At 41.7% G+C, this 26,550-nt stretch overlaps 1 protein-coding gene across 2 annotated transcripts in view; it reads left to right on the plus strand.

The window, feature by feature from the left end:
• UTP20 (UTP20 small subunit processome component) overlaps nucleotides 1-12,134 on the plus strand; it is a 121,889-nt gene extending 109,755 nt beyond the window's left edge. Inside the window, exons 57-62 of one of the 2 annotated variants that reach the window (XM_077111768.1) lie at nucleotides 1,367-1,554; nucleotides 2,202-2,273; nucleotides 4,340-4,636; nucleotides 4,895-5,021; nucleotides 7,636-7,781; nucleotides 8,039-12,134. In XM_077111768.1, coding sequence (XP_076967883.1) covers nucleotides 1,367-1,554; nucleotides 2,202-2,273; nucleotides 4,340-4,636; nucleotides 4,895-5,021; nucleotides 7,636-7,781; nucleotides 8,039-8,194 — 986 coding nt within the window. In that variant the 3' untranslated portion in view covers nucleotides 8,195-12,134. Of the gene's footprint in view, nucleotides 1-1,366; nucleotides 1,555-2,201; nucleotides 2,274-4,339; nucleotides 4,637-4,894; nucleotides 5,022-5,535; nucleotides 6,243-7,635; nucleotides 7,782-8,038 lie in introns of those variants that run through there. The other variant, XM_077111769.1, reaches the window with a different exon arrangement.
• The last annotated feature ends 14,416 nt before the right edge of the window (nucleotides 12,135-26,550 follow it).

The raw sequence follows: 26,550 nt of genomic DNA on the forward strand, positions 1-26,550 counted from the left end.
ATATATATATATATATTTGACTTCATAAATAATACATTTCATTTAAAAGAAATAATTATCTAAATAAGCATATTTCCATATTATAACAGACTTAGTAGGGAGCCTAATAAATAGCCATTTTGTAAATGTGTCATAATTTGCTAAACCACTTCACTTCTGTGGACCATCTAAGTGATTGATTATATGTAATAACTTTTGTTTTGGGGGGGTGGCGTGCATCGTCCAGGAATTGAACCCGGGTCTCCCATACATATAATAACTTTTTAAATTAAAAATAAGACCCCAGTGATTGTTACTTAACATACTCAATTTTGATTAATCAGTGGAAAAGAGACACTAATGAGTTCTTGAGATACCTACCCAGTTTAAGAACCAGAACTTCCAATTATGTGAGAAATGGCATAATTGTTACTATATGACTTATTGTGGTATGGATCTGCTGAAATCTGACTAGATTATTACAAGGATTCATACAGAGTAAAAGCAACCCCTGTTCTTAAAATGCAGCAGCATAGACTAAGATTCAGATACAGCGTGGCTAATCCAGAATTTTAGCCCAGAATTTTAGCCCAGGACTCGCATTCTAGCGCTCCTGCAGTCTGCTTCCCGAATTTGACATATCAAAGGTGGCGTGTCGCCTGATGCTGCAAAGGAAGAGCTGGGAGCTCAGATGGAGCCGGCCCAGCCCTGGCTCCACCCGTTACAGCTTGTCGGGCTGCTCAGCGTCTGGGAACTTGGTTTCCTTCCCTGTAGAGTGGAGGTGACCTTTCCACCCCCACGTGTTGTGAGGTGTGAACGCAGCCCACCGAGCCTCAAGCCCCCGGCACTTGAGTGATGGCTTTCCACTCAGCTGCTTGGGTGCCTCATCACTTATAAACACACAGACTTACATCACTCAATTAGAAACTCTAACTGTTCATGCCACCTAGTTAGTGGTCAGATGTGGACCTGAAACTAGTTCCTGTGGAGTCACACCTGTGGCTGGGCTTCCGTGTCCCTGCTGCGTGCCGTCCCTACGTCAGGTGCTGGTTTTCTAGCTGCCCCTCGTTCCCGCCACAACCCTCATTCCTCGTGAGCTTCTGGAACGCTGGGCCGCTTTGTCCTGTTTATTCCCCACTCCAAGCATGGCATAGTTCCAGCGAATGCCAGACATGGTCAGAGTCACGGCCACAGAGGGGGGGCGCTGTGGGGTGCCCAGACACGGTCAGAGTCACAGCCACAAAGGGGGGGCACCGTGGGGTGCCCAGACACGGTCAGAGTCACGGCCGCAGAGGTGGGGGCGCCGTGGGGTGCCCAGACATGGTCCGAGTCACAGCCGCAGAGGTGGGGACGCCGTGGGGTACCCGACATGTCCTTTGCTCCCCAGGCCACGTGCACGCACACCTGCGACACCCACACCACTGGGTGGGGCTCACCGCGGCCCGGGCTTTCGGGTCGCTCTTCGCCTCCTGCCACCCAGAAGAGCTCTCCAGGGAATGGACAGCTGCGAAGACCAGGAAGGGGCTCCCGCAGCCCGTCGCCATCAGGTTTCTAACAGTCGATCTGGACCGAAAGGTGAGCTTCCTCTAAAGCCTGCCCTCCCGTCGGTCCGCACCTGGGGCTTATCCCGGCCCTGCGGGCTCACACTCAGGGACCCCTAACCCAGGAGTTGTCGTCGCTGGCAGAGGTCGCCCTGAAGTCCTGAAGGCCAAGACTCTTCAAAGACCAGCTCAGACCCTCGGGCTGGTTGGACTTTTGGCTTGTTTATCAGGTTATTCTTCCTTTCTGTGCAGAAAGCTCTTTATCCCCACTGGGAAATAAGTTCACAGTGTCCGGGACCCCACGGGAGGGTCAGGTAGGCCATGTTTGGCTCAGTGTCTCCTCGTCGTGGGGACTCCATAAATGCTGAATAAAGGGAGGATGGGAGGAAAGAAATGAAGAAGGAAAAACTCGGAACACCTGAAAGTGCTCTACTAATAGTTTAAGGGATTATCATCTCCTCTCCAGACTTGATGGGATCCCCTTTGTCCCGTGATAGGCTCGGGGCAGGGAGAAGGAGACAGTTAGACGGTTTTGGTTAGGAACCTTGAGCCCATGTCTACAGAGGTGGTCATTCGAGCAGGATCTAGTGCCTCAGAAGGTTAGGGTTAGTTATTTAGAGTTATAAAACCAATTTAAAATGTCCTCTGCTGTGTCTGCCAATGTCCGTTTTCTTTTCTCAGATGAGAAGTATCTCTTTAGCCTCCTGCCATCAGTTGCATTCCAAATTCTTGGACCAGTCTCTAGGAGAGCAGGTAAGAACTGCAGCCCTCCCGGTGTGAGAGAAGGGGCTGTCATTGTGCTGGCAGTGTAGGGCCAGGCTCGCATCTGGTCCTTGTTTTGCGGCTCTTCAGCCTGGTTTAATGCCTGGAGTTAGATAAGCTGCGGAGACACTCCAGGCCCACTTGCAGTTACATACATACACTCAGCTCGAGGGTCCCTGTTGGGATTTCTCTGGGCTCCTGTGTAAAGTCCCAGCAGAAACACTGCAGGGGAGGCTGGCGCTGACCCTTTCACTCCCGCCGAGCCTCGCTCCTCCACACTGCCACTGACGCTTTCAAGTGCAGGATTGAGTGATCGACTGAGTGATTGTTTTTTGTTAAACTATGTTTATTTTCCCCCCTCACCCTTGGCAGTTAAAGAGAAAACAAAAATAATGTCCATGTTACAGCATGTTTTGACAGTTGTCTGTGCTTCACAGGAATTCTACCGCCAAAATTGTGTGTATTTTCATATTATAGAATATAACTGTGTGCACAGGTGGTTCCGTGGTAGAATGCTCCCCTTCCATGCAGGAGACCTGGCTTCAATTCCCAGACCATACACCCCCCCCCAAAAAAAAAAAAAAAAATATATATATATATATACACAAAACAAAACATAAATATAGAAAAAGCACTTGTGAAATATAAACTATTTTTGAATGACTGGTGTACTGCTGCTTTTTACCTTCTCCTCTTTATAGAGAGCTGAGCTAGTAGACGCTGAGCCAGCGTAGATGTGGGGTGTGGACGTGAGCAAAGCACTCGATCACGTCTCTCATGAGTCTTCACGGACAAGGCAGAGCAGTGTCGACTAAGTGACAGGTGTCTAGAAATTAGTCAGTGCCCGTATCTACAGAGCAGCCTCAAGTGGCTTGTCATAAATACTGATATTTCTGTCACTTTTAAAAATAAAGATGTAGCTTTCTTCATGATGTGGCAAGACCAGAAAAGGAAGGGTTGGTGATTTCAGTGGTTGGCAAAGTAGGGCCAAGGAAATCCCACCAGGCTGGACTGTGAGTCATGTGTCACGCAGAGACATTTCTACTCTTAAGACGGTTCTACTCTTAACAGATCATACAAACTCAGCACACGGGGAAGGGATTTGCCAGTACTGACACAGGAGGAAAGGAATTGGAGATTTTAGTTCACTGTAATCTTAGAGTGAGTCAATAATACGAAGTGGCTGCCAAAGGAGAGAGGGGCCCTCAAGCCTGGGCTGCACCCATGAAGACCAGGCTTGCGGGAGGGTAGCAGCTCAGCGGTGACCCTTGCTGGCCAGGCTCGCCTGGGGACAGTGCGGGGGTTCTGAAGACTACATTGGACAGACACTGGCATGGCCAGTAGAGCAGCCCGGACAGTGAGGGAGCCCCAGCTTATTTGGTTTCTTCCTTCACCTAGTGGGTGTGAAATACCAGCCTCATATTTCACAAGGTTAGAGGCTCTATAAACGGGTGCCATTATTACACAAGCAGCCATTCTCCGGGCTCTTCAGAGTAACTAAACTGATGGGATTTGGGGAGGAAGGAGCTCAGTTTTAAGGTACATGGGCTTGAATTCTGAAGATCTCTGAATCCTGGCTGGCCACTCACATTATTGTTGGGTTACTTATTTAATATTTCTGAGCCTTGGTATTCTCTCCTGGCAATAGTACCTGACAGGGATTTTTTAAGGTTGAACTGGGATGCTGTATATAAAGCAACTAGTCAGTACTCAATAAGTGAAATTCTTATGATTCCCTAGAGGAATGCTTGAAAGAATTTAATGGAGGGGGATGAAAGCTCTTTTAAAATGTAAATAGATGGTCAAGAATGAAGTTGTTTACTTTATTCTGTGTGACTTTAAAGAGTAAGACTGAGTCAAACTGGAGATGGGTTTGGATGCCCTGTAAAGAAGTACTTAAGAATTATCTAGAAGTTGGGCTATCATCAATTTAATAATGGAAATCCCGGTTGTTTATTTTCTCATTATAGAACACCTCCTTAAGCTTCTCCTTTACCAAACCATACATATTTCAAAAATTAAAGCCCACCTCCCCCCTTTCTTTCTTTTCTTTGAAGGTTGTTAAGAATTTGTTGTTTGTGGCCAAAGTCTTGTATTTACTGGAACCTGATTCTGAGGATAAGCAAGATGAGACGGGAGAAGGCATGGAAGAACCAGAAGCTTTAGGAGATGGTGTGACCAAAGGGGAGCTAGAACACGAGGCCCGTGCTGGTGAAAAGGCAGAGTCGGGCAAAGACGAGACCGGAGAGGCAGAGGAAGAGCCCCGCAGGCCAGCCACGCTGCTGTGGCTGATCCGGAAGTTGTCCCGGATAGCAAGACTGGAGGCTGCATACTCACCTCGAAACCCATTAAAGGTGCGGCCGGTTGAAAGACCGAAAGTGGTCATCAAACGTAGCTCTGCTGTGGCCACAGAGTACATTTAGAAGCATTTTGGTGGCATCTGTAATCTTCCCAAGAAAAACTCCCTCTAAAGACATTGCCTTTGCAACCCCAAGCTGCAGCAATAACATCTGTCTCAAAATATACCGAACCTGGTTTTCCTCTCAGTTTTGCAGTTGTGTAGCTGCAAGTGTAAGAGAAATGTTTCAAGTGAAAAATTTCTATACTTTCAGAGAACGTGCATCTTTAAGTTTCTCGGAGCCATAGCAGTGGATCTTGGAATGGACAAGGTACAGCCGTATCTCCCGATGATCATAGCCCCCCTTTTTCGGGAACTGAACAGCACCTACGCTGAGCAAGGTAACCTGCCTCTCTGCTCCTGCATATTTTCACTCGAGGAGGCATGGCCTCTCCCCTGAATGCTTCCCTCTTCCTTTCTCTCCACACTACCTGCCAGAGAGTTTGCTTTTAGGAAAGAAAACTTGTTAGGCATCAAGACAATTGATAGCAAACAACTTTCTTTTATTTGTCCTCTCACTGATGCTTTCTCATGTCTAAGAGTGAATGTTTCTATCCTAAGAGGTGTTTTACTCTTACACATATATTAAATATTCAGCAAAAGCTAAGTTTCGGTAGTTTTAAATCTCTTAGTGCTGTGAACAGTAGTGAGCTGTGAATAAAATGTTTCATTCTCTTCTTGATATTCTCACAAGCAGTGTGGACAACCAAAGCTATAGGCTGAGCCCCCAGTCTTGGGTTTGGTCACATGAAACTTAACCCCACAAAGAATAGGTCAAGTCTACTTAAAATTTAGGCTCAAGAGCCACCCCCAAGAGAGCCTCTTTTGTTGCTCAGATGTGGCCTCTCTCTCCAGCCAATATGATGAGCAGTCTCACCACCCTCCCCCTCTCTGCGTGGGACATGACTCCCAGGGGTGTGGACCTTCCTGGCAATGTGGGACAAAGATCCTGGAATGAGCTGAGACTCAGCATCAAAGGACTGAGAAAAACCCTAGAATGAGCTGAGAATTAACATCAAGGAATTAAGAGAACCTTCTCGACCAGAAGGGGGAAGAGTGAAATGAGGCAAAGTGTCAATGGCTGAGAGATTCCAAACAGAGTCGAGAGGTTATCCTGGAGGTTATTCTTACGCATTAAGTAGATATCACCTTGTTGTTCAAGATGTAGTGGAGAGGCTAAAGGGAATTGCCTGAAAATGTAGTTCTGTGTTCCAGTAGCCATGTTTCTTGATGATGATTGAACAATGATATAGCTTTCACAATGAGACTCTGTGAATGTGAAAACCTTGTGTCTGATGCTCCTTTTAGCTACTGTATCAACAGAAGAGTAGAACATATGGAATAAAAATAAATAATAGGGGAACAAATGTTAAAATAAATTCAGTTTGAAGTAGTGGTAAATGAAAGCGAGGGGTAAGGGATATGGTATGTATGTTTTTTTTTTCTCTTATCATTTTATTTCTTTTTCTGTTGTCTTTTTATTTCTTTTCCTAAATTGATACAAATGTACTAAGAAATGATGAATATGCAACTATGTGATGATATTAAGAATTACTGATTGTATATGTAGAATGGAATGATATCTAAATGTTTTGTTAATTTTTTTTAATTAATAAAAAAAGTTAAAAAAATATATATATGGATTACAAATAAATAAATAAGGCCACAGTGGCTCAGCAGGCAGAGTTCTTGCCTGCCGTGCTGGAATTCCAGGTTTGGTTCCCAGTGCCTACCCATGCAAATAAGTAAATAAATAATAGGGGAAACAAATGTTAAAATAAATTGGGTAGAGGAAAATACTAGTGGTTAATGAGAGGGTGAGGTAAGGGGTATGGTATGAATGAGTTCTTTTTTTTCTTTTTATTTCTTTTTCTGGAAAGATGTTTTGAGAAGTGATCATGGTGATGAATATACAACCATGTGATGATATTGTGAGCCACTGATTGCACACCAAGTATGGAATGTTCATTAGTTAAGAATGTTCGTGTTATATGTTGATGGGTTTTATGAATAAAAATTAAAAAAAAAAGTTTCATTCTCCTCTGAAATATAAGGCAAAAATATATGCAGTATTATTTTTGCATGAAATACATTTTAGTTTAATATCATATTAATTTTTCCTCTTTTTCTTCTTTTTCCTTGCCTGGTATATTTGATACCTGTCCCTCACAGATCTTAATCATCTCTGTTGAATTTAATAGAAAAAGAGGGGATTGGGGTTTGGAAAGAGAGGAGGTAAAGTGGATGTTAAACAATATAAAAATAAAACAAATGAAGTAGGTGTGCACGCGGGAGCGATTTTAATCATACAACTTTGAGGGAAAGTTGAGTCGCTGTTTTCATACCTTGAGGATGGTAGAGAGGAAGAAGCAGAGGTGAGACGGCTGGGGCTGTCGTCATAGCCAGCTCCTGGGCTACTTTAATTGCCGTCCAGCCAGCATTTCCTGAGCGCCTGACATTTGCCAGGCTCTGAGAGAGGCGCTGGGGGTTCACAGTGGAAAAGGCCCAGCCCTGCCCTCGAGAAGCTCACCTTCTAGCACTAGTGTGGCGCCCTCAGTCTGAGCACAGGCTGTCGTGGGCAGAGCTGAGCCTTCGACCTGCAGGTCCGGGAGGGGTGGAGGAACTGCACAGAGCTGAGCAGCTCATAAAGTAACCCACAGTATACCTGTCAGTTCTCAGATCACTCTGGTGTTTTCAGAGCTGTACTTGGCTGGGAGGCGGGGGTCCCGGCTGTCTCCTGCTGCTCCTGGGTGAGATGGAGCCTGGGAATGCTGTCTCCAGCACCTCTGCTCGTTCCTCCATCCCAGAAACGGGCTGTTTTAGATCAGCGTTCAGTGTTGAAGAAATAAAAGGGGTGATGTTGCCGGGCTTTACATTTTGTATATGGTTGACTTTGTTGTTGTTAAGTGTGTCTTATGAGACTGTCCCTGATCATTACTCTCTGTGTGTGGCCAGACCCTCTGCTGAAGAATCTATCCCAGGAAATCGTAGAGTTACTCAAGAAGCTGGTGGGGCTCGAGAGCTTCTCTCTGGCCTTTGCGTCTGTGCAGAAGCAGGCGAATGAGAAGAGAGCACTCCGGAGAAAGAGGAAGGCTCTGGAGGTAGGCGCGTCGTGTGCACTGGGCTTAAGAACCATTGTTAACTGTGTGCGTACGTGGCACTCAGAAGAAAGACGGGGCGGTTCTGGGAAAAGGCGGGGAGATTTGGGGCCTTTTCCCAGATTCCAGATTTTCTTTAGTGGGCATGTATTGCATTCATGGTATTAAAAAATGAACACAAAATGATAATTTCCATATTTAATTTTTACTGGGTTAACATTGCTTAAAAAGTAACATAAAATTTCTGTTCTTTTTCCAAGTTTGTAACTAATCCTGACATTGCTGCCAAGAAAAAGCTAAAGAAACACAAAAATAAAAGTGAAGCAAAGAAGAGAAAAATAGAATTCCTACGTCCAGGCTATAAGGCCAAGAGACAAAAAAGCCACAGTCTAAAAGACTTAGCGATGGTGGAGTAAAGAACTTGCTGTGCTGACGCCCAAGCAGTGATTGGCACCTGGTATCTCAGCTCGCCCCAGAGCAGCGACTTTCTGGTGTATTTTGCTAGTCAGAACTGACAATGGGTTTTATTGGTTACATCTATTTAAGTTAAACTTTGGCATAGATTGTATATTATACAGTTTAATATAATCATGCTCATAATTTTTTTTATTAAAACATTTCCTACTACTATATCTTCACTGTCTAAAAAACATGTGATACTAGCAATTTTTTTAAATTTATATTTGCTACATAAAAATATGACAGAAGATATGGTTTTCTATAGTTAGTGTGATGGTTTGGAGGCCTTATGGACCCAGAAGACCGCTTAGAGTTAATCCGTTCCTCTGGGTGTAGACATGGTGTGGGTTGGGCCTCTTGATTAGGTTATCTCGGTTGCCACATGCCTCAGGGGGGTCTAAAGCCTTTTACTGAAGTTCTTTATAAATGAGATGGGCATGGAGAGAAACAGGGAGAGAGCCACGGAAGCTGAGAGAAAAGCCCTGGAAGCCGAAATTGAGAGCAACAAAACCCAGAAGACCAGGGACAGACGGCGATGCCGCCATGTGCTTTGACATGTAGCTGGGGAGTCCAGAACTGCCAGCAGCTGGCCTTTGGGGCCGTCGTCTCAACTCATTTTCACGGCCTCCAAACTGAAAGCTTATAAGGATCTAGGGATGCCTAGAGCAGACAATGATGGTAATTAAGTGTACAAATTAAAAAATGCTTTTGCAGGAGGGAGAACAAATGAATGTCAGTATTGAAAAGGTATTGAAAATAGATGGTTTACAGGAAAAAGTACAATTAATGCAAGCTAGGATCTATAGTCAACAGTAACATTGTAATATGCTTCCACTGAATGTAACAAAAGCATTATGCTATGAGGAAATGTCAGCAGGTGGGGGGCTTGGGAAAGGGGTATGGATTCTTTGTGGAAGAAAAGGAAATGTCTTAAAATAGAGTAAGATGGCAAAGGCATGTCTATACACTTAGGCTGGATTGTACGATATGTGAATAAAACTGTTTAAAACTGAACAGAGAGAAACGAGTGCTAGAGAAAAGTTGAGAAAGGAATCAGACTTCGAGTAGAGATATGAAGGAAGTTAATCTGGATAGGATTAAGGTAGAGCAGAATACTGGGTAAAGGATGATATCGTCTATATTTTAAAACTTCAACTTCTGTGTGAGACTAAAGGAAGAGATGTTTATTGGGTGCAAAATTTTTATTTTGGGTAATGCATTTCCTAATTTAACTTGTATGGTCAGTTTAGTTGAACACCATAAGTACATGAAATTTTGAATAGGATAAGATTTTTTTGAATTGTCTAGGTTAGTGTGATGCCCCAATACATCCCAGAGTAATATGGGCAGTGTATAAAGAAGTATTTGCAGAGTCTGCTTCGGGAGACTGGAGAGAAAGGATATATTCAACTCCCCATTTGGAGAATTCCTGATGTTCTTGCAAGCGGTGGGGCCAACAAAATCAATAGGCCAAGCCCTCAATCTTGGGGTTCACCCCTATGAAACTTATTCCTGCAAAGGAGAAGCTGAGCCTAGACAACCTCTTTGGTTGCTCAGATGTGGCCTCTCTCTCTAAGCCAACTCGGCAGGCGACCTCACTGCCCTCCCCACTACGTGGGACATGACTCCCAGGGGTGTGAATCTCCCTGGTAACATGGGACAGAAATCCTGGCATGAGCTTGGACTCGGCATCAAGAGATTGAGAAAACCTTCTTGACCAAAAGGGGGAAGAGAGAAATGAGACAAAATAAAGTGTGAGTGCCTGAGAGATTTCAGAGTTGAGGGGTCATCCTGGAGGTTATTATGCAAAAGGTGAGTAGGATCTTAAGTTGAGGTGTGACCCACCTCATTCAGGGTGGAATTTAATCCTCTTACTGGAGTCCTTTATAAGAGGATAAAAGACAAAAGGAAAGCCAGAGAAGCTCAGAGAGAAGGACCCACAGAAGCTAAGAAAGGCAGCTTAGGGGAGGCACATGAGTTGGGGGAAGGGCCTTAGCGGTTTTAGTAATGGTCTGTGCCTTCGGTTTGGTTTTCGTAGCATCATTAGGCTTCATTTCGACTGTCTACATTATATATGTTATTTTGCGTGCATCAACTAATTCATCATGAAAATACATTTGTAAAATGTGTGACCCAAACCACTATATTATTAACACAAGCTAAACAAGTAAGTTTCTTTGAAACTTTTAGTAATCACATTTAAGATTTAATTTTACCATACTTTCAGAAGTGACTATATCAGTTTTGCCTCTCCCCATAATCCACCCTCAATTCCACAAGTTCTTGGCCCACCTCAAATTTGCACTTGAGCATACCACATTCTATGAGCAACCTGAATTAGACACAGGCTGGAACCAAATCCATACTTCACATAGCAATTAGCTCCCTTTATCTTATTTTTTTTAAGCGGGCAGAACATTTATTAAGAATGCATGTGAGAAAACATAACAGGCACTCTCATAAGAAAAGAGGTGAGAGGTGAAAATCCTGGGTTAATTGATCATTCCAGAGGGGTTGAGCTAGATTATGTGCTACGGAAATTGTAGGTTCCAGACAAAATAAACCTCTCTTCCTTTGATCTCACAGAATAGGTCAAGTTCTAAAATACAGTGTCTTCCTTACCCCTGTATTCTGCTTTACTTTAGTTCTGATCCATTAAGCTTCTTCATTCTTATCTCTAATTGAAGCTTTATTCCTTTTTCAATTTCTTTAACTGTTATTGTATGTGGACATGTTGACCTTCAGAACTGCAGAACTCCTACTCTTGTCTTAGGTGTCACACAGGTACTCAAAGTTCTAGGGAAATACCAGTTTATACGTATATAGCACAGCCTCTCAAAATCTAGAAATAACAGTTACCAGTCCAGCTAAATGTGTCTGCTGTAAGAGCTTGCAATCTAGGCCCCAATTTTCCTACAAGTATTTTCTAAATGAGACTATACAATATTTGCTCTTCCTGGCTTATTTTGCATCACATAGTGTCCCCCAGGCTCATTCACAACATTGTATACCTCAAGACTTCATTCCTTTTTGTATTAGCACAATGTTTGATCCTATGTATACACCACAGTTTGCCATTCTACTTACCATTCAATGAATCCTTCAGCTACCACCATCCATTGGGCATCATGTATAATGTGCAGATTCAACAGTCCATCAACACTCTCAATTTTAGACAATTTTCATTGCTCCCAAGAGAAAAATAACGAAAAAATATACCTTCACCAAATAGAAAATCCAAGCCTCCCCATAAACCCTTGTCCCTCCCCCTGCCCCATTCCTCCATTAATGACCCCTGGTATTGCTGTAGTACTGTTGATATCTTCCTGTTAAACATAGCCCATAGCATACAATAGTAGTTTTCCCCCTACACCCTTGTATTATAAACTCTTTTTACAAGATTCATACCTTTGTAGTTCATGCAATAACTTAAATTTGTTTAAGTTAATCGGTGGGACACATGGCTCTATACAACCCCTTTCAATCCTTTTCACCTTCAATATGGCAATATTATTACTTTTAGACCCCCTAATGAACTGCCTTCACTTCTATCCATTCCCTTACATTAAAGTTCAACCTCATTAGCTAGCCCATCTCTAGTTTCCATGTATCTCCAGGTCCCCTATATTCTATATTATAAGCCTCTGAGTTTACCTTTACCATGGTCATAAAAGTGGAATCATACAGTATTTATCCTTTTGTGTCTGGCTTATTTCACTCAGCATTATGTCCTTAAAGTTTATCCATCTTGTCATGTGCTTCAGGACATCATTTTGTCTTGCTGCAGAATATTCCATTGTATATGTATACCACATTTTGTTTATCCACTCATCTGTTGATGCGCACTTGGATTGTTTCTATCTTTTGGTGATTGTGAATAATGCTGCTGTGAACATCTGTGTACAACTGTGTTTGTGTCACTGCTTTCAGTTCTGGGTATATACCAATTAGTGGTATTACTGGGTAATAGGGCAACTTGATATTTAGTTTTCTAAGGAACTGTCAGACTCTTCCATAGCTGCTGCACCATTATACATTCCCACTAGCAGTGCATACATGTCCCAGTTTCTCCACATCCTCTTCAACATTTGTCATTTCCTGTTAGTTTAATAGCAGCCATTCTCATAGGTGTGAGGGCTTCCTTTGTTAAGGAAGCCATGTGTGGATTGTTCCACCTGATGGGAGATATTAGTTGAAACACAATAGGAGGTGTTGATGACCACCCATACTCTTTCCCTTCCAGCCAAGACATAGTCTGGGCAGTCTATTATCGGTTACAACCCATGCAAAAGAGTAGGTTGTGCTGCTGACCTTATAGGCCTCATGTCATCTCATTGACTGTGGTATCGCTCTTAATTTGCTAAGGCTGCTGGAATGCAATATACCAGAAATGGATCGGCTTTAATAAAGGGGATTTGTTTAGTTACAAGTTTACAGTTCTAAGACCATAAAAATGTCCAATGTAAGGCGTCCAGAGAGAAAGATCTTGACTCCACAGAAGGGTTGTTGTCTGTCCTGTGGGAAGGCATGTGGCTGGCATCTGCTGGTCCTTGTTCTCTGTTCCATTGCTTACAGCTTCTGATTCCAGTGGCTTCCTCTGTAAAGATCTGTATGTCCTGACTTAGCTGCTCTGGGGCAAAACTCTGAGTTTCATCTCTTAGCTTTTCCATTCCTGGGGCCAGAGATTTCTTCTCTTCAATTTATGGCTATTTCTGTGAGTACTTGCTTAGCACCTAGGCTATTTCTGTCTCAGTCTCCAAACATCTCTGTTGGCACTCGAAGCATCTCCAAACATCTGCATCTGAGCCTTCTTCAAAATACTTCCACTTTTAAAGGACTCCAGTAAGCTAATCAAGACCCACCTTGAATGAGTGGCGTCACATCTTCATTTAACCAAAAGGTCCTACCTACAATTGGCGGGCTACATCTACATGGAGGTAATCTAATCAAAAATCACACCCACAATTTGGTGTGACACATCTCCATGGGAACAATCCAGTCAAGGGTTCCACCCTAAATACGAGGTCTTCCCCCACATTGTGGATTAGGACTGAAAGAACATGGCCTTTCTGGAGTACATAACAATTTCAAACCAGTACAGTATCTAAAATGAGGGGTAGGTTTATGACCATTGTCTGAAGGTCTGGAACCAGCCAGTAGTGGTATCCCCCAGGCAGCTTAACTCTCTGACCTGGCGACCCAACAAGGGAGCATTGTCCAAGGGACGGCGTCACTGCCAGTAATTATGAAGGGCAATCTATGGGCCAAAAAGCAACTTTCATCCCCAATGAAAAGATATTCTTTGGCCTCCTCTCCTCCACATATAAACATATAACCTAAAGGGCAAAGGTGGCTCCATTTTAGGATTTGTTAAACCTCATTTGGATCAGTTACGTTGATTTGGTTAAACTACACGGGCGTTGCCACCAAGTCGTTGCAGTCTTGATAGCCATATATGGCCTAAGCCAAGCCTGTGCAAGCCTGTGACTGAAACCAGGTCACACAGCTGTTTGTGCTTGTACAAGGGGAGCACATGTTCAGGACCTGCCACTGATGGTGTCAGCATGGCAGAATCGTTCAGGGCCAATTAGTCCACATGAGTTTTCTGTTCTCAATTCTCATGGGTCAGCGTACCAGCCAAAGCTGCTTCTTGACTCAGGCAATCCACGGGATTGTTCTGCCGGCCTTCAGTACTGGATCCAGGAGACAAAGAAAATGTTACACATCCCCACCCCCACACCTACATCTCAGGATCTGAAGTTCACATGCTGGGGTTGTTGCTTTCTCTCCATGGCCACACAGTCTGTTCTGCATCAGTGGCCACTCTCTCCCCTTGCCCAGCCATCCCCCACTGCACCCGGACTACTGACATGGACCGAGAATCATCAGGGAACAATTGCCAGATAAAGTCCCCACTCACCTGATAGCAGCTGTACAAAGTTCAGGTGTTTGTAAGGCCTGCCCAGCAATTAAAATCTTACTTTTAATTTCCAGCTACATTAACTTTCATGTTTAAAAATAAGAGGGGTTCGTTTCCCGGAGCCTGCCCATGCAAAAAAATTAAAATAAGAAGAGGAAACCAAACATCTGCTTAGCTTGTACACATTTTCAGAGTTTTTTAAAAGTCTAATTAAAGATGATTGTTGGAAATTGGATAATTTTAATTTCATAAAACAAAACCTGGTTTTTCAATCCCCTGAAGTAGCGTTCAGTGGCATCTATAAATAAAGGAACATTCTAAATTAAATCCATTTCATGGAGTATTTGAACATACTTGTTCTATCAAACTGGGTTCATATTGTTGGTATGAGACACATGTCCAGGCCCTTCCTTCTCAGAGTCTGAACTCTAATATATCAACTGAATCAGCCCCTGTATATACAAAATGCTTCCCAGAGTGAGATTTTTTTTTTCTTTCACATGGGCAGGCACCAGGAATCAAACCCGGGTCTTCTGAGCATGGCAGGCGAGCACTCTGCCTGCTAAGCCACCATGGCCCACCCCCAGAGTGAGATTTTTTGAAACCCCTTTTTCATCCAGAACTATTTCACCCACCTATTTTAATTACTTGAATAGAGCAAAATTAGGAGGCTTGATTTTAAAATGCTAGGAATTTAGTAGCACAAATAATTTATTTTCCCTATAGTCCACTTAGTGATACAAATCCTATTTTTATTAACTGTGACATAACTTTAATGCTGTATGTTTTCAGTCTGATGTGGTTTTTCCTTCCTAAATAACCTGTTGTTGTACTGATGATGCACTGACTGAGCTGTGTGGATTTGGAATGCGAAGCAAAATATGGATGTACTGATGATAGATGCTTATGTATTGTACTGTAACTTTACACACATACACACACACTTTAGGTTAGGATTAGAGAAAGATCCGTAAATTGCTCATTTTTAAATGGGTGTTTAAAAACAAATACAAAACAAAAATCAAGGCAGATATGTTAGTTTGCAAGCTGCCAAAATGTGATATACTGGAACTAGAATGGCATTTAAAAAGGGGAATTTAATAAGTTATATGTTTATAGTTGTAAGGCTATAAAAATGTCCAAACCAAGGCATCCAGGGAAAGATACCTTAATTCAAGGAAGGCTAATGGGTGAGGAACACCTCTGTTAGCTGGGAAGTCATGTGGCTGCATCTGCTGGTCCCTTGCTCCTGAGCTCTGTTGCTTTCAGCCTCTGTTCCTGTGGGGGCTCCTCACTTTGCTTCTCTGGGGCTGGCTTTCATCTCTTGGCTTCCCTTGGCTGGCTTAACATCTCATGGCAATATCTGCTGGGCTCCAAGCATCTCCAAACAGCCATGTCTCTGTTCTCCACGTCAGCTGTCAGCTCTGTCAGTTCTGGTGGCTCTGACGCTTGACATTTCTGGTCTCTCCAAAATGTTTCCTCTTTTAAAGAATTCCAGTAAGCTAATCAAGCCCCATCTGGAAGGGCTGGAGTCACATCTCCATCTAATCAAAAGGTCACACCCACAATCGGGCATGTCACATCCCTGTGGAGATAATCTAATCAAAAGTTTCCAATTGACGGGTTAGGATTTGACAATATCGCTGCTCCCACAAAATTGGATTAGAATTAAAACTTGGCTTTTCTGGGGTACATAATAGTTTCACACTAGCAAGCAAATATTTGAAAACAGTTAAAATGGGAAATCTCATGTTACCACGATAAAAAAAGAGATTGTTGGAGCACAGTGGCAGCATGTGCAGCAGCTTGTGATTCTTTTTCCCTACCCAGCGGGCCAGCCCAGGGCTTCTCAGCGTTCACGGATTCCACTGCCTGAGTGCCATCCTCACAGCCTGTAACATCTTACCCACTCACTGAAACCGGTGGTAGTAGAAACAACAGGGTAAGTACCACCCTAACAAGCAACCAGCCAGGCTTCCCCTAGTCATCACAGCGTCCCACACAGGCCCTCTCTGTGTACTGACCACCCATTTAGAAGCCTTCAGCACTGGAGAGGCAGATCTGCAAAGCTCATTTTCCGGGGGAGGGCTAATCACTGTGGCTGCCATTCCTTCGGCAGCAGCTATAGACCTCAAGATGTGTGACTCTTTATCGTCCCTGCATCACTCAGACACACCAGCCGAATCTCTAATATTTCCCCTGCCTGTTGACCGAAGCACTCCCAGATTTCCTTCCTCTTCCTTCATGACAGGTCCACGCTGTGGCTCTGTCCAGGCATACTTGCCCTCCAGGGATGGTCCTACTTGTCACAGCAGGATACCGTTATGCCTTCCTCTCTCACGGGGCTTGGCGTGTGCTCCTGGTCCCCTGTCCTTTGGAAGAACAAGCTACTAACATGGCACTGTCCAGGCAACTTGTTTCAATCCCATCTCTTACTGCTCAGCCTGTATTTGACTCAATTCATGTTAATCATCAGCTAGTACAGTGGGGAATCACTTATCCCACCATCACCATCTTCTGGGCAAGAACATAAGCTATGGATCAAAGACCTAAATATAAGATCCAAAGCTATAAAACTCCTATAGGAAAGCTTCTTCAGGACCTTGTGTTAAGCAATGGTTTAATAGACTTTACACCAAAAGCACAAGCAACAAAATAAAAAAATAGGTAAAAAGGACTTCAGCAAAATTAAAAACCTTTGTGTATCAAAGGACTTTATCAAGAAAGTAAAAACATAATCTACAGAATGGAGGAAAATATTTGGAAACCATGTTTGATAAGGATTGATATCCTTAATATATAAAGAACTTTCTAAAACCCAAAAGCGAAAAAGACAACCCAGTTTGGAAATGGCCAAAACTTGAATAAACATTTCTCCAAAGATATACAAATAGCCAATAAGCACATGGAAAAGATGCACATCATTAGCCATTACAGAAATGCACAAAACCACAATGAGATACCATGTCACACCCACTACAATAGTTGCTATTTTATAAACAGGAAATAACTGTTGGAGAGGATGGGAGAAAGAGGAATCCCTCTTACATTGTTGTTGGGAATGTAAAGTAGTGCAGCTACTATGGGAAAGTCTGACAGTTCCTTCAAAGTATAAAAGTATCCTTTGACCTAGCAACCCCACTTTTAGTTATATACACAAAAGAACTGAAAGCAGGGACTTAGATATTTGCATACCAATGTTCAGAGTGGCATTATTCACAATTGCCAAAAGGTGGAAGCAACCCAAATATCTATCAACAAATAAATGGATAAAATATACATACAATGGAATATTATTCAGCCATAAAAAGGAATGAAGTTCCAATGCAGGCTACAGCATGGATGAACCTTGCAGATAGGTTGGGTGAAATAAGCCAGACACAAAGGACTATTATATGACTTCATTTATATGAAACAATATAGAATATACAAATGCACAAGTCAGAAACCAGAATACAGGCTATGAGGGGTAAGCAGGGGGGCAATCAAGGCAGGGTGAGGAGGAGGAGGGAGTGAATGCTTAATTGGTACAGGTTTCTGTTCAGGGTGATGGAAGTTTTGGTAACGGACATTGGTGATGGCACAATATTGTGAACGTAATTAACATCACTGAATTGCAGAAGTGAAAATAGATAAAATGGAAATGTTCAGCTTTTTTAATATTATTATATAGGTATATATATAAATGTTACCAGAACAAAAAATTTTTAAAAATTAAAAAAATAGAACTGTACACAGTACAAAGAGTGAATGAATCAGTCCTGTTGTAAACTATGGACTATAATTAGTAGTATACTTACGTTTCATGAATTGAAATAAAGATACCACACAAGTGCAAAATAATAATAGGGAAAACTGGTAGGGGGCGCATATAAGAACTCTACCATCTGTAGGATTTTTCTGTAAATTTACAACCACTCTAATAAAAAAAATTAGCTATTGGCTTCCAGAGAGCTTCCTCATACCCCCAGATCGAGCCTAGGGCTCTTGCAAGTCACCATGTCGGCAAGTCACCATCTCGGCACCATGCGTGCATGCCAGTTTTGTCAGGGAGATTGACCACTCTCCCTGGTGGTGGCAGGAGTGAGACTTAGTGCTGAGTGCAGCCTTTCATTACTCACAGCACAGCAGACAGCAGGAGCAGAGGCAGAGCAGCGCCAGCTTCCCTGTACACAGGGACTCAGTGAACCCAGATAACAGCTATGCACGAAGTGGGTGGTGACACAGCTGAAGAACCCAGTAAATCAGGTAGTCGCCCTACCCTGGGGAGCGAGCGGTTATGTGGTAGTCTGGGTGTGGTCACTGTGAACTACGCAATTGCCTATGTGGCTAGCTATAAAAATGGCTCAGAATTAAGCAAACGTTGCTCTTGCAGTCTGATAATTAGCAAGGATGTGAAGGGAATCATGGGCCCATGGAAGAATGCCTCTCCCTAACATCTACAGATTGCTTGGCACATTGAGATACTATGAAACTAAACAGCATGTGTAAAGAGACAATCCTAAAAGCTTAAAGAACAGAAATTAAGTCAAAGGCAAGGAAACGTAAACAGAAAGACATCAGACTTATCAATAGCAATGCTAGTTGCTAAAAGACAGCTGAGAAATACCTAGATTTGATGAAAAATTTTTAACCTAGAAGTCTATAGCCAATCAATCAATTAAGCATGAGGCTAGTATTTTGGTTTGTTAAATGCTGCCAGAATGCAATATACCAGAAATGGAGTGGCTTTTGAAAAGTAATTTAGTGGCTTTTGAAAAGTAATTTAGTAAGTTACAAGTTCACAGTTCTAAGGCCATAAAAAGGTCCAACTAAGGCATCCAGAGAAAGATACATTAACTTAAGAAAGGCCCGTGATGGGTCAGGAACACTTCTGTCTGCTGGTCCTTTGGCTTCTGGTTTCAAACAGATTTCCTGGATGCATGTTCTTTCCATCTCCAAATGGAAACACATTTGGAAACATCTCCAAATGTCTGTGTCAGCTCTGAGCTCTCTCCAAAATGTTTCCACTTTTAAAGGACTCTGGTAAACTAAGACCCACATTGAAAGGGTGGAGGCACATCTCCATCTAATCAAAAGGCCACCCCCAACTGGGTGTGTCACATCCCCATGAAGTAGTCTAACCAAAAGATCACACCCACCATTGAATAGGTCAAAGGTTTCCACCCTAAGCGGTAGGTCTGGTCCCACAAGATCCGAGCAGGATTAACACCTGGCTTTTCTGGGGTACATAATAGTTTCAAAGGGGCACAGTTATAAATAAGGACATTTTCTGATATGCATGAACTAAGAAAGAAGTTATCTCCCATGTAATCTCCCTAAGGAACCTACTTCAGAATATACTTCAACAAAACAAGGAAGAAATGGAATCCAAAAAGCCATATCCAACAAGACAATATAAAAGACAAGTCTCAAGATTACAGCTATGGGAGGCTGAGGCGTCTGATTCCCGCAAAGGAGCGTCGCGTCTAGAGCTCCGCTTACCCGACATTTGCAGCGCAGTTTGAGCAACACCATCCGGAGGGGGACTTCCTGGAAGATGGCGGCTTAGTAAGATGCGCGGATCTTAGTTTCTTCTCCAGGACACCTACTAGGGGAGTAGAAACGATACAGAAAGCGCCCAAAGCCACAACAGAGATAAAAAAGACAGCGTACCCCATCCTGGAACGGCTGGCTGGCTGAGAGAAGCAGCTCGGGTGAGATCGCCGAGGCGCGCGGGCCTTACCGGGCGGGGTGGCAAGCGGCCGGAGTTACTCCCTTCCCCCTTCCCGGGCCGGCTGGGAGAATTGGAGAGGCGGTCCCCTGAAACAAAGACGGCTGGCGCCCACACCACGCGCAGCCCCCGGACCAACTGAGAGAACGGATCGGAAACCCCCAGGCCGCGGAGAACGGTGACGGGTGGGGGAGGCCCCTTCCAAACCCGTGACTCCCGGGGAATGTGCACTCTCTCGGGCGGGCCGCTGCCGCCGGCGCCCTCCCGCCACGCTTGTTGCCCAGGGCCGACTAGGAAATTCGGACGGGCTCTTTCCCTGGCTGCGGCGACCAGCAACCCTCCCTGCGTTCGGACCCCGGGCCGGCTCAAGCCGTTTCGGCTAGCGAACCCCCAGGACGGCGAGAGTTTTCCAAAGTTTAAGGTCCCACAGCACCTTTTACTGGTGGGACCCGCAGACAAACGTGTGCCACGAGCGCCACCTACTGGGCAGGATAAGAAAAACAGAACCCAGAGATTTCACAGAAAAATATTACAACCTTGCTGGGTCCAACACCAAGAGAAATCTGAATAAATGCCCAGACGCCAGCAGCAGAAGATAACTGTCCACGCTCAAAAGATTGAGAATATGGCTCAGTCAAAGGAACAAACCAATAGCTCAAATGAGACACAAGAGCTGAGACAACTAATGCTGAATATACGAACAGAAATGGAAAACCTCTTCAAAAATGAAATCGATAAATTGAGGGAGGACATGAAGAGGACATGGGCTGAACATAAAGAAGAAATAGAAAAACTGAAAAAACAAATCGCAGAACTTATGGAAGTGAAGGATAAAGTAGCAAACATAGAAAAAATAATGGATAGCTACAATGATAGATTTAAAGAGACAGAAGATAGAATTAGTGATTTGGAGGATGGAACATCTGAATTCCAAAAAGAAACAGAAACTATAGGGAAAAGAATGGAAAAATTTGAACAGGGTATCAGGGAACTCAAGGACAATATGAACCGCACAAATATACGTGTTGTGGGTGTCCCAGAAGGAGAAGAGAAGGGAAAAGGAGGAGAAAAACTAATGGAAGAAATTATCACTGAAAATTTCCCAACTCTTATGAAAGACCTAAAATTACAGATCCAAGAAGTGCAGCGCACCCCAAAGAGATTAGACCCAAATAGGCGTTCTCCAAGACATTTACTAGTTAGAATGTCAGAGGTCAAAGAGAAAGAGAAGATCTTGAAAGCAGCAAGAGAAAAACAATCCATTACATACAAGGGAAACCCAATAAGACTTTGTGTAGATTTCTCAGCAGAAACCATGGAAGCTAGAAGACAGTGGGATGATATATTTAAAATACTAAAAGAGAAAAACTGCCAACCAAGACTCCTATATCCAGCAAAATTATCCTTCAAAAATGAGGGAGAAATTAAAACATTCTCAGACAAAAAGTCACTGAAAGAATTTGTGACCAAGAGACCAGCTCTGCAAGAAATACTAAAGGGAGCACTAGAGTCAGATACAGAAAGACAGAAGAGAGAGATATGGAAAAGAGTGTAGAAAGAAGGAAAATCAGATATGATATATATAATACAAAAGGCAAAATGTTAGAGGAAAATATTATCCAAACAGTAATAACACTAAATGTCAATGGACTGAATTCCCCAATCAAAAGACATAGATTGGCAGAATGGATTAAAAAACAGGATCCTTCTATATGCTGTCTACAGGAAACACATCTTAGACCCAAAGATAAACATAGGTTGAAAGTGAAAGGTTGGGAAAAGATATTTCATGCAAATAACAACCAGAAAAGAGCAGGAGTGGCTATACTAATATCCAACAAATTAGACTTCAAATGTAAAACAGTTAAAAGAGACAAAGAAGGACACTATATACTAATAAAAGGAACAATTAAACAAGAAGACATAACAATCATAAATATTTACGCACCGAATCAGAATGCCCCAAAATACGTGAGGAATATACTGCAAACACTGAAAAGGGAAATAGACTCATATACCATAATAGTTGGAGACTTCAACTCACCACTCTCATCAAGGGACAGAACATCTCGACAGAGGATCAACAAAGAAATAGAGAATCTGAATATTACTATAAATGAACTAGACTTAATAGACATTTATAGGACATTACATCCCACAACAGCAGGATACACCTTTTTCTCAAGTGCTCATGGATCATTCTCAAAGATAGACCATATGCTGGGTCACAAAGCAAGTCTTAACAAATTTAAAAAGATTGAAATCTTACACAACACTTTCTCGGACCATAAAGGAATGATGTTGGAAATCAATAATAGGCAGAGTGCCAGAAAATTCACAAATACGTGGAGGCTCAACAACACACTCCTAAACAACGACTGGGTCAAAGAAGAAATTGCAAGAGAAATTAGCAAATACCTCAAGGCGAATGAAAATGAAAACACAACATATCAAAACTTATGGGACGCAGCAAAGGCAGTGCTAAGAGGGAAATTTATTGCTCTAAATGCCTATATCAGAAAAGAAGAAAAGGCAAAAATTCAGGAATTAACTATCCATTTGGAAGAACTGGAGAAAGAACAGCAAGCTAACCCCAAAGCAAGCAAAAGGAAAGAAATAACAAAGATTAGAGCACAAATAAATGAAATTGAAAACATGAAAACAATAGAGAAAATCAATAAGGCCAGAAGTTGGTTCTATGAGAAAATCAATAAGATTGATGGGCCCTTAGCAAGATTGACAAAAAGAAGAAGAGAGAGGATGCAAATAAATAAGATCAGAAATGGAAGAGGAGACATAACTACTGACCTCACAGAAATAAAGGAGGTAATAACAGGATACTATGAACAACTTTACGCTAATAAATACAACAATTTAGAGGAAATGGACGGGTTCCTGGAAAGACATGAACAACCAACTTTGACTCAAGAAGACATAGATGACCTCAACAAACCAATCACAAGTAAAGAAATTGAATTAGTCATTCAAAAGCTTCCTAAAAAGAAAAGTCCAGGACCAGATGGCTTCACATGTGAATTCTACCAAACGTTCCAGAAAGAATTAGTACCAATTCTCTTCAAACTCTTCAAAAAAATCGAAGTGGAGGGAAAACTACCTAATTCATTCTATGAAGCCAACATCACCCTCATACCAAAACCAGGCAAAGATATTACAAAAAAAGAAAACTACAGACCAATCTCTCTAATGAATACAGATGCAAAAATCCTCAATAAAATTCTAGCAAATCGTATCCAACAACACATTAAAAGAATTATACATCATGACCAAGTAGGATTCATCCCAGGTATGCAAGGATGGTTCAACATAAGAAAATCAATTAATGTAATACACCATATCAACAAATCAAAGCAGAAAAATCACATGATCATCTCAATTGATGCAGAGAAGGCATTCGACAAGATTCAACATCCTTTCCTGTTGAAAACACTTCAAAAGATAGGAATACAAGGGAACTTCCTTAAAATGATAGAGGGAATATATGAAAAACCCACAGCTAATATCATCCTCAATGGGGAAAAATTGAAAACTTTCCCCCTAAGATCAGGAACAAGACAAGGATGTCCACTATCACCACTATTATTCAACATTGTGTTGGAGGTTCTAGCCAGAGCAATTAGACAAGAAAAAGAAATACAAGGCATCAAAATTGGAAAGGAAGAAGTAAAACTATCACTGTTTGCAGACGATATGATACTATACGTCGAAAACCCGGAAAAATCCACAGCAAAACTACTAGAGCTAATAAATGAGTACAGCAGAGTAGCAGGTTACAAGATCAACATTCAAAAATCTGTAGCATTTCTATACACTAGTAATGAACAAGCTGAGGGGGAAATCAAGAAACGAATCCCATTTACAATTGCAACTAAAAGAATAAAATACCTAGGAATAAATTTAACTAAAGAGACAAAAAACCTATATAAAGAAAACTACAAAAAACTGCTAAAAGAAATCACAGAAGACCTAAATAGATGGAAGGGCATACCGTGTTCATGGATTGGAAGACTAAATATAGTTAAGATGTCAATCCTACCTAAATTGATTTACAGATTCAATGCAATACCAATCAAAATCCCAACAACTTATTTTTCAGAAATAGAAAAACCAATAAGCAAATTTATCTGGAAGGGCAGGGTGCCCCGAATTGCTAAAAACATCTTGAGGAAAAAAAACGAAGCTGGAGGTCTCGCGCTGCCTGACTTTAAGGCATATTATGAAGCCACAGTGGTCAAAACAGCATGGTATTGGCATAAAGATAGATATATCGACCAATGGAATCGAATAGAGTGCTCAGATATAGACCCTCTCATCTATGGACATTTGATCTTTGATAACGCAGTCAAGCCAACTCACCTGGGACAGAGCAGTCTCTTCAATAAATGGTGCCTAGAGAACTGGATATCCATATGCAAAAGAATGAAAGAAGACCCATCTCTCACACCCTATACAAAAGTTAACTCAAAATGGATCAAAGATCTAAACATTAGGTCTAAGACCATAAAACAGTTAGAGGAAAATGTTGGGAGATATCTTATGGATCTTACAACTGGAGGCGGTTTTATGGACCTTAAACCTAAAGCAAGAGCACTGAAGAAGGAAATAAATAAATGGGAACTCCTCAAAATTAAACACTTTTGTGCATCAAAGAACTTCATCAAGAAAGTAGAAAGACAGCCTTCACAATGGGAGACAATATTTGGAAACGACATATCAGATAAAGGTCTAGTATCCAGAATTTATAGAGATTGTTCATCTCAACAACAAAAAGACAGCCAACCCAATTACAAAATGGGAAAAAGACTTGAACAGACACCTCTCAGAAGAGGAAATACGGATGGCCAAGAGGCACATGAAGAGATGCTCAATGTCCCTGGCCATTAGAGAAATGCAAATCAAAACCACAATGAGATATCATCTCACACCCACCAGAATGGCCATTATCAACAAAACAAAAAATGACAAGTGCTGGAGAGGATGCGGAGAAAGAGGCACACTTATCCACTGTTGGTGGGAATGTCAAAGGGTGCAACCACTGTGGAAGGCAGTTTGGCGGTTCCTCAAAAAGCTGAATATAGAATTGCCATATGACCCAGCAATACCATTGCTAGGTATCTACTCAAAGGACTTAAGGGCAAAGACACAAACGGACATTTGCACACCAATGTTTATAGCAGCATTATTTACAATTGCAAAGAGATGGAAACAGCCAAAATCTCCATCAACAGAAGAGTGGCTAAACAAACTGTGGTATATACATACGATGGAATATTATGCAGCTTTAAGACAAGATAAACTTATGAACCATGTAATAACATGGATGGACCTAGAGAATATTATGCTGAGTGAATCCAGCCAAAAACTAAAGGACAAATACTGTATTGTCCCACTGATGTGAACGGTCATTCGAGAATAAACTTGAAATATGTCATTGGTAACAGAGTTCAGCAGGAGTTAGAAACAGGGTAAGACAATGGGTAATTGAAGCTGAAGGGATACAGACTGTGCAACAGGACTAGATACAAAAACTCAAAAATGGACAGCACAATAATACCTAATTGTAAAGTAATCATGTTAAAACACTGAATGAAGCTGCATCTGAGCTATAGGTTTTTGTTTTGTTTTGTTCTGTTTTGTTTTGATTTTACTATTATTACTTTTATTTTTTTCTCTATATTAACATTCTATATCTTTTTCGGTTATGTTGCTAGTTCTTCTAAACCAATGCAAATGTACTAAGAAATGATGATCATGCATCTATGTGATGATGTTAAGAATTAATGATTGCATGTGTAGAATGGTATGATCTCTAAATGTTGGGTTAATTTCTTTTTTTCCGTTAATTAAAAAAAAAAAAGAAAAAAGAGAAGGGATAATTGGAGATGAAGGGATACAGACTGTACAACGGGACTGGATATAAAACTCAGAAATGGACAGCACAATACTACCCAATTGTAATGCAATTATGTTAAAACACTGAATGAAGCTGCATGTGAGGTATAGGTTTTTTGTTTTTGTTTTTTTTTTCTTTCTATTATTGTTTTAATTCTTATTCTGTTGTCTTTTTATTTCTTTTTCTAAATCGATGCAAATGTACTAAGAAATGATGAATATGCAACTATGTGATGTTATTAAGAATTACTGATTGTACATGTAGATTGGAATGATTTCTAATTGTTTTGTTAATTCTTTTTTTAATTAATAAAAAAAAAAAAAAAAAAAAAAAAGATTACAGCTATGCCTCTTACCAGTACAAGTTGGAACAGGAAGGCAGAGTTGTGAGCGAAGTCTCCAAAGAGATAAAACTAAACTAATAGTTTATTGGAAGAAAAATTAATCATGGGGGACATAGCAATCTAAGCAGCTTTAAAAAAAAAGTTATTTTCAATTCTAGGAAAAATGAAAACACAGTTGTACTATATAATCAGTTACATCACTATTCAGTGCTGCAGTAAACAAATATTTACACAATCATCATGTTGACACTGACTTTATTTAACCAAACAAGAGCGTTAGGAAGTGGAGGAACAAGTCAAGTGTCTGTGAGAAGAGGGGAGGGGAAGGAGGGAACAGCGTCTAAAAGAGCTTATTCTTCAGTGACCATAACAAAAGCCAATAATGTCTTAAATTGCAAAACTTAAGACTTAAGAGTCTTAAACTCA

Source organism: Tamandua tetradactyla, chromosome 7 (genome assembly GCF_023851605.1).
Source record: "Tamandua tetradactyla isolate mTamTet1 chromosome 7, mTamTet1.pri, whole genome shotgun sequence".
Lineage (NCBI taxonomy): Eukaryota > Metazoa > Chordata > Mammalia > Pilosa > Myrmecophagidae > Tamandua > Tamandua tetradactyla.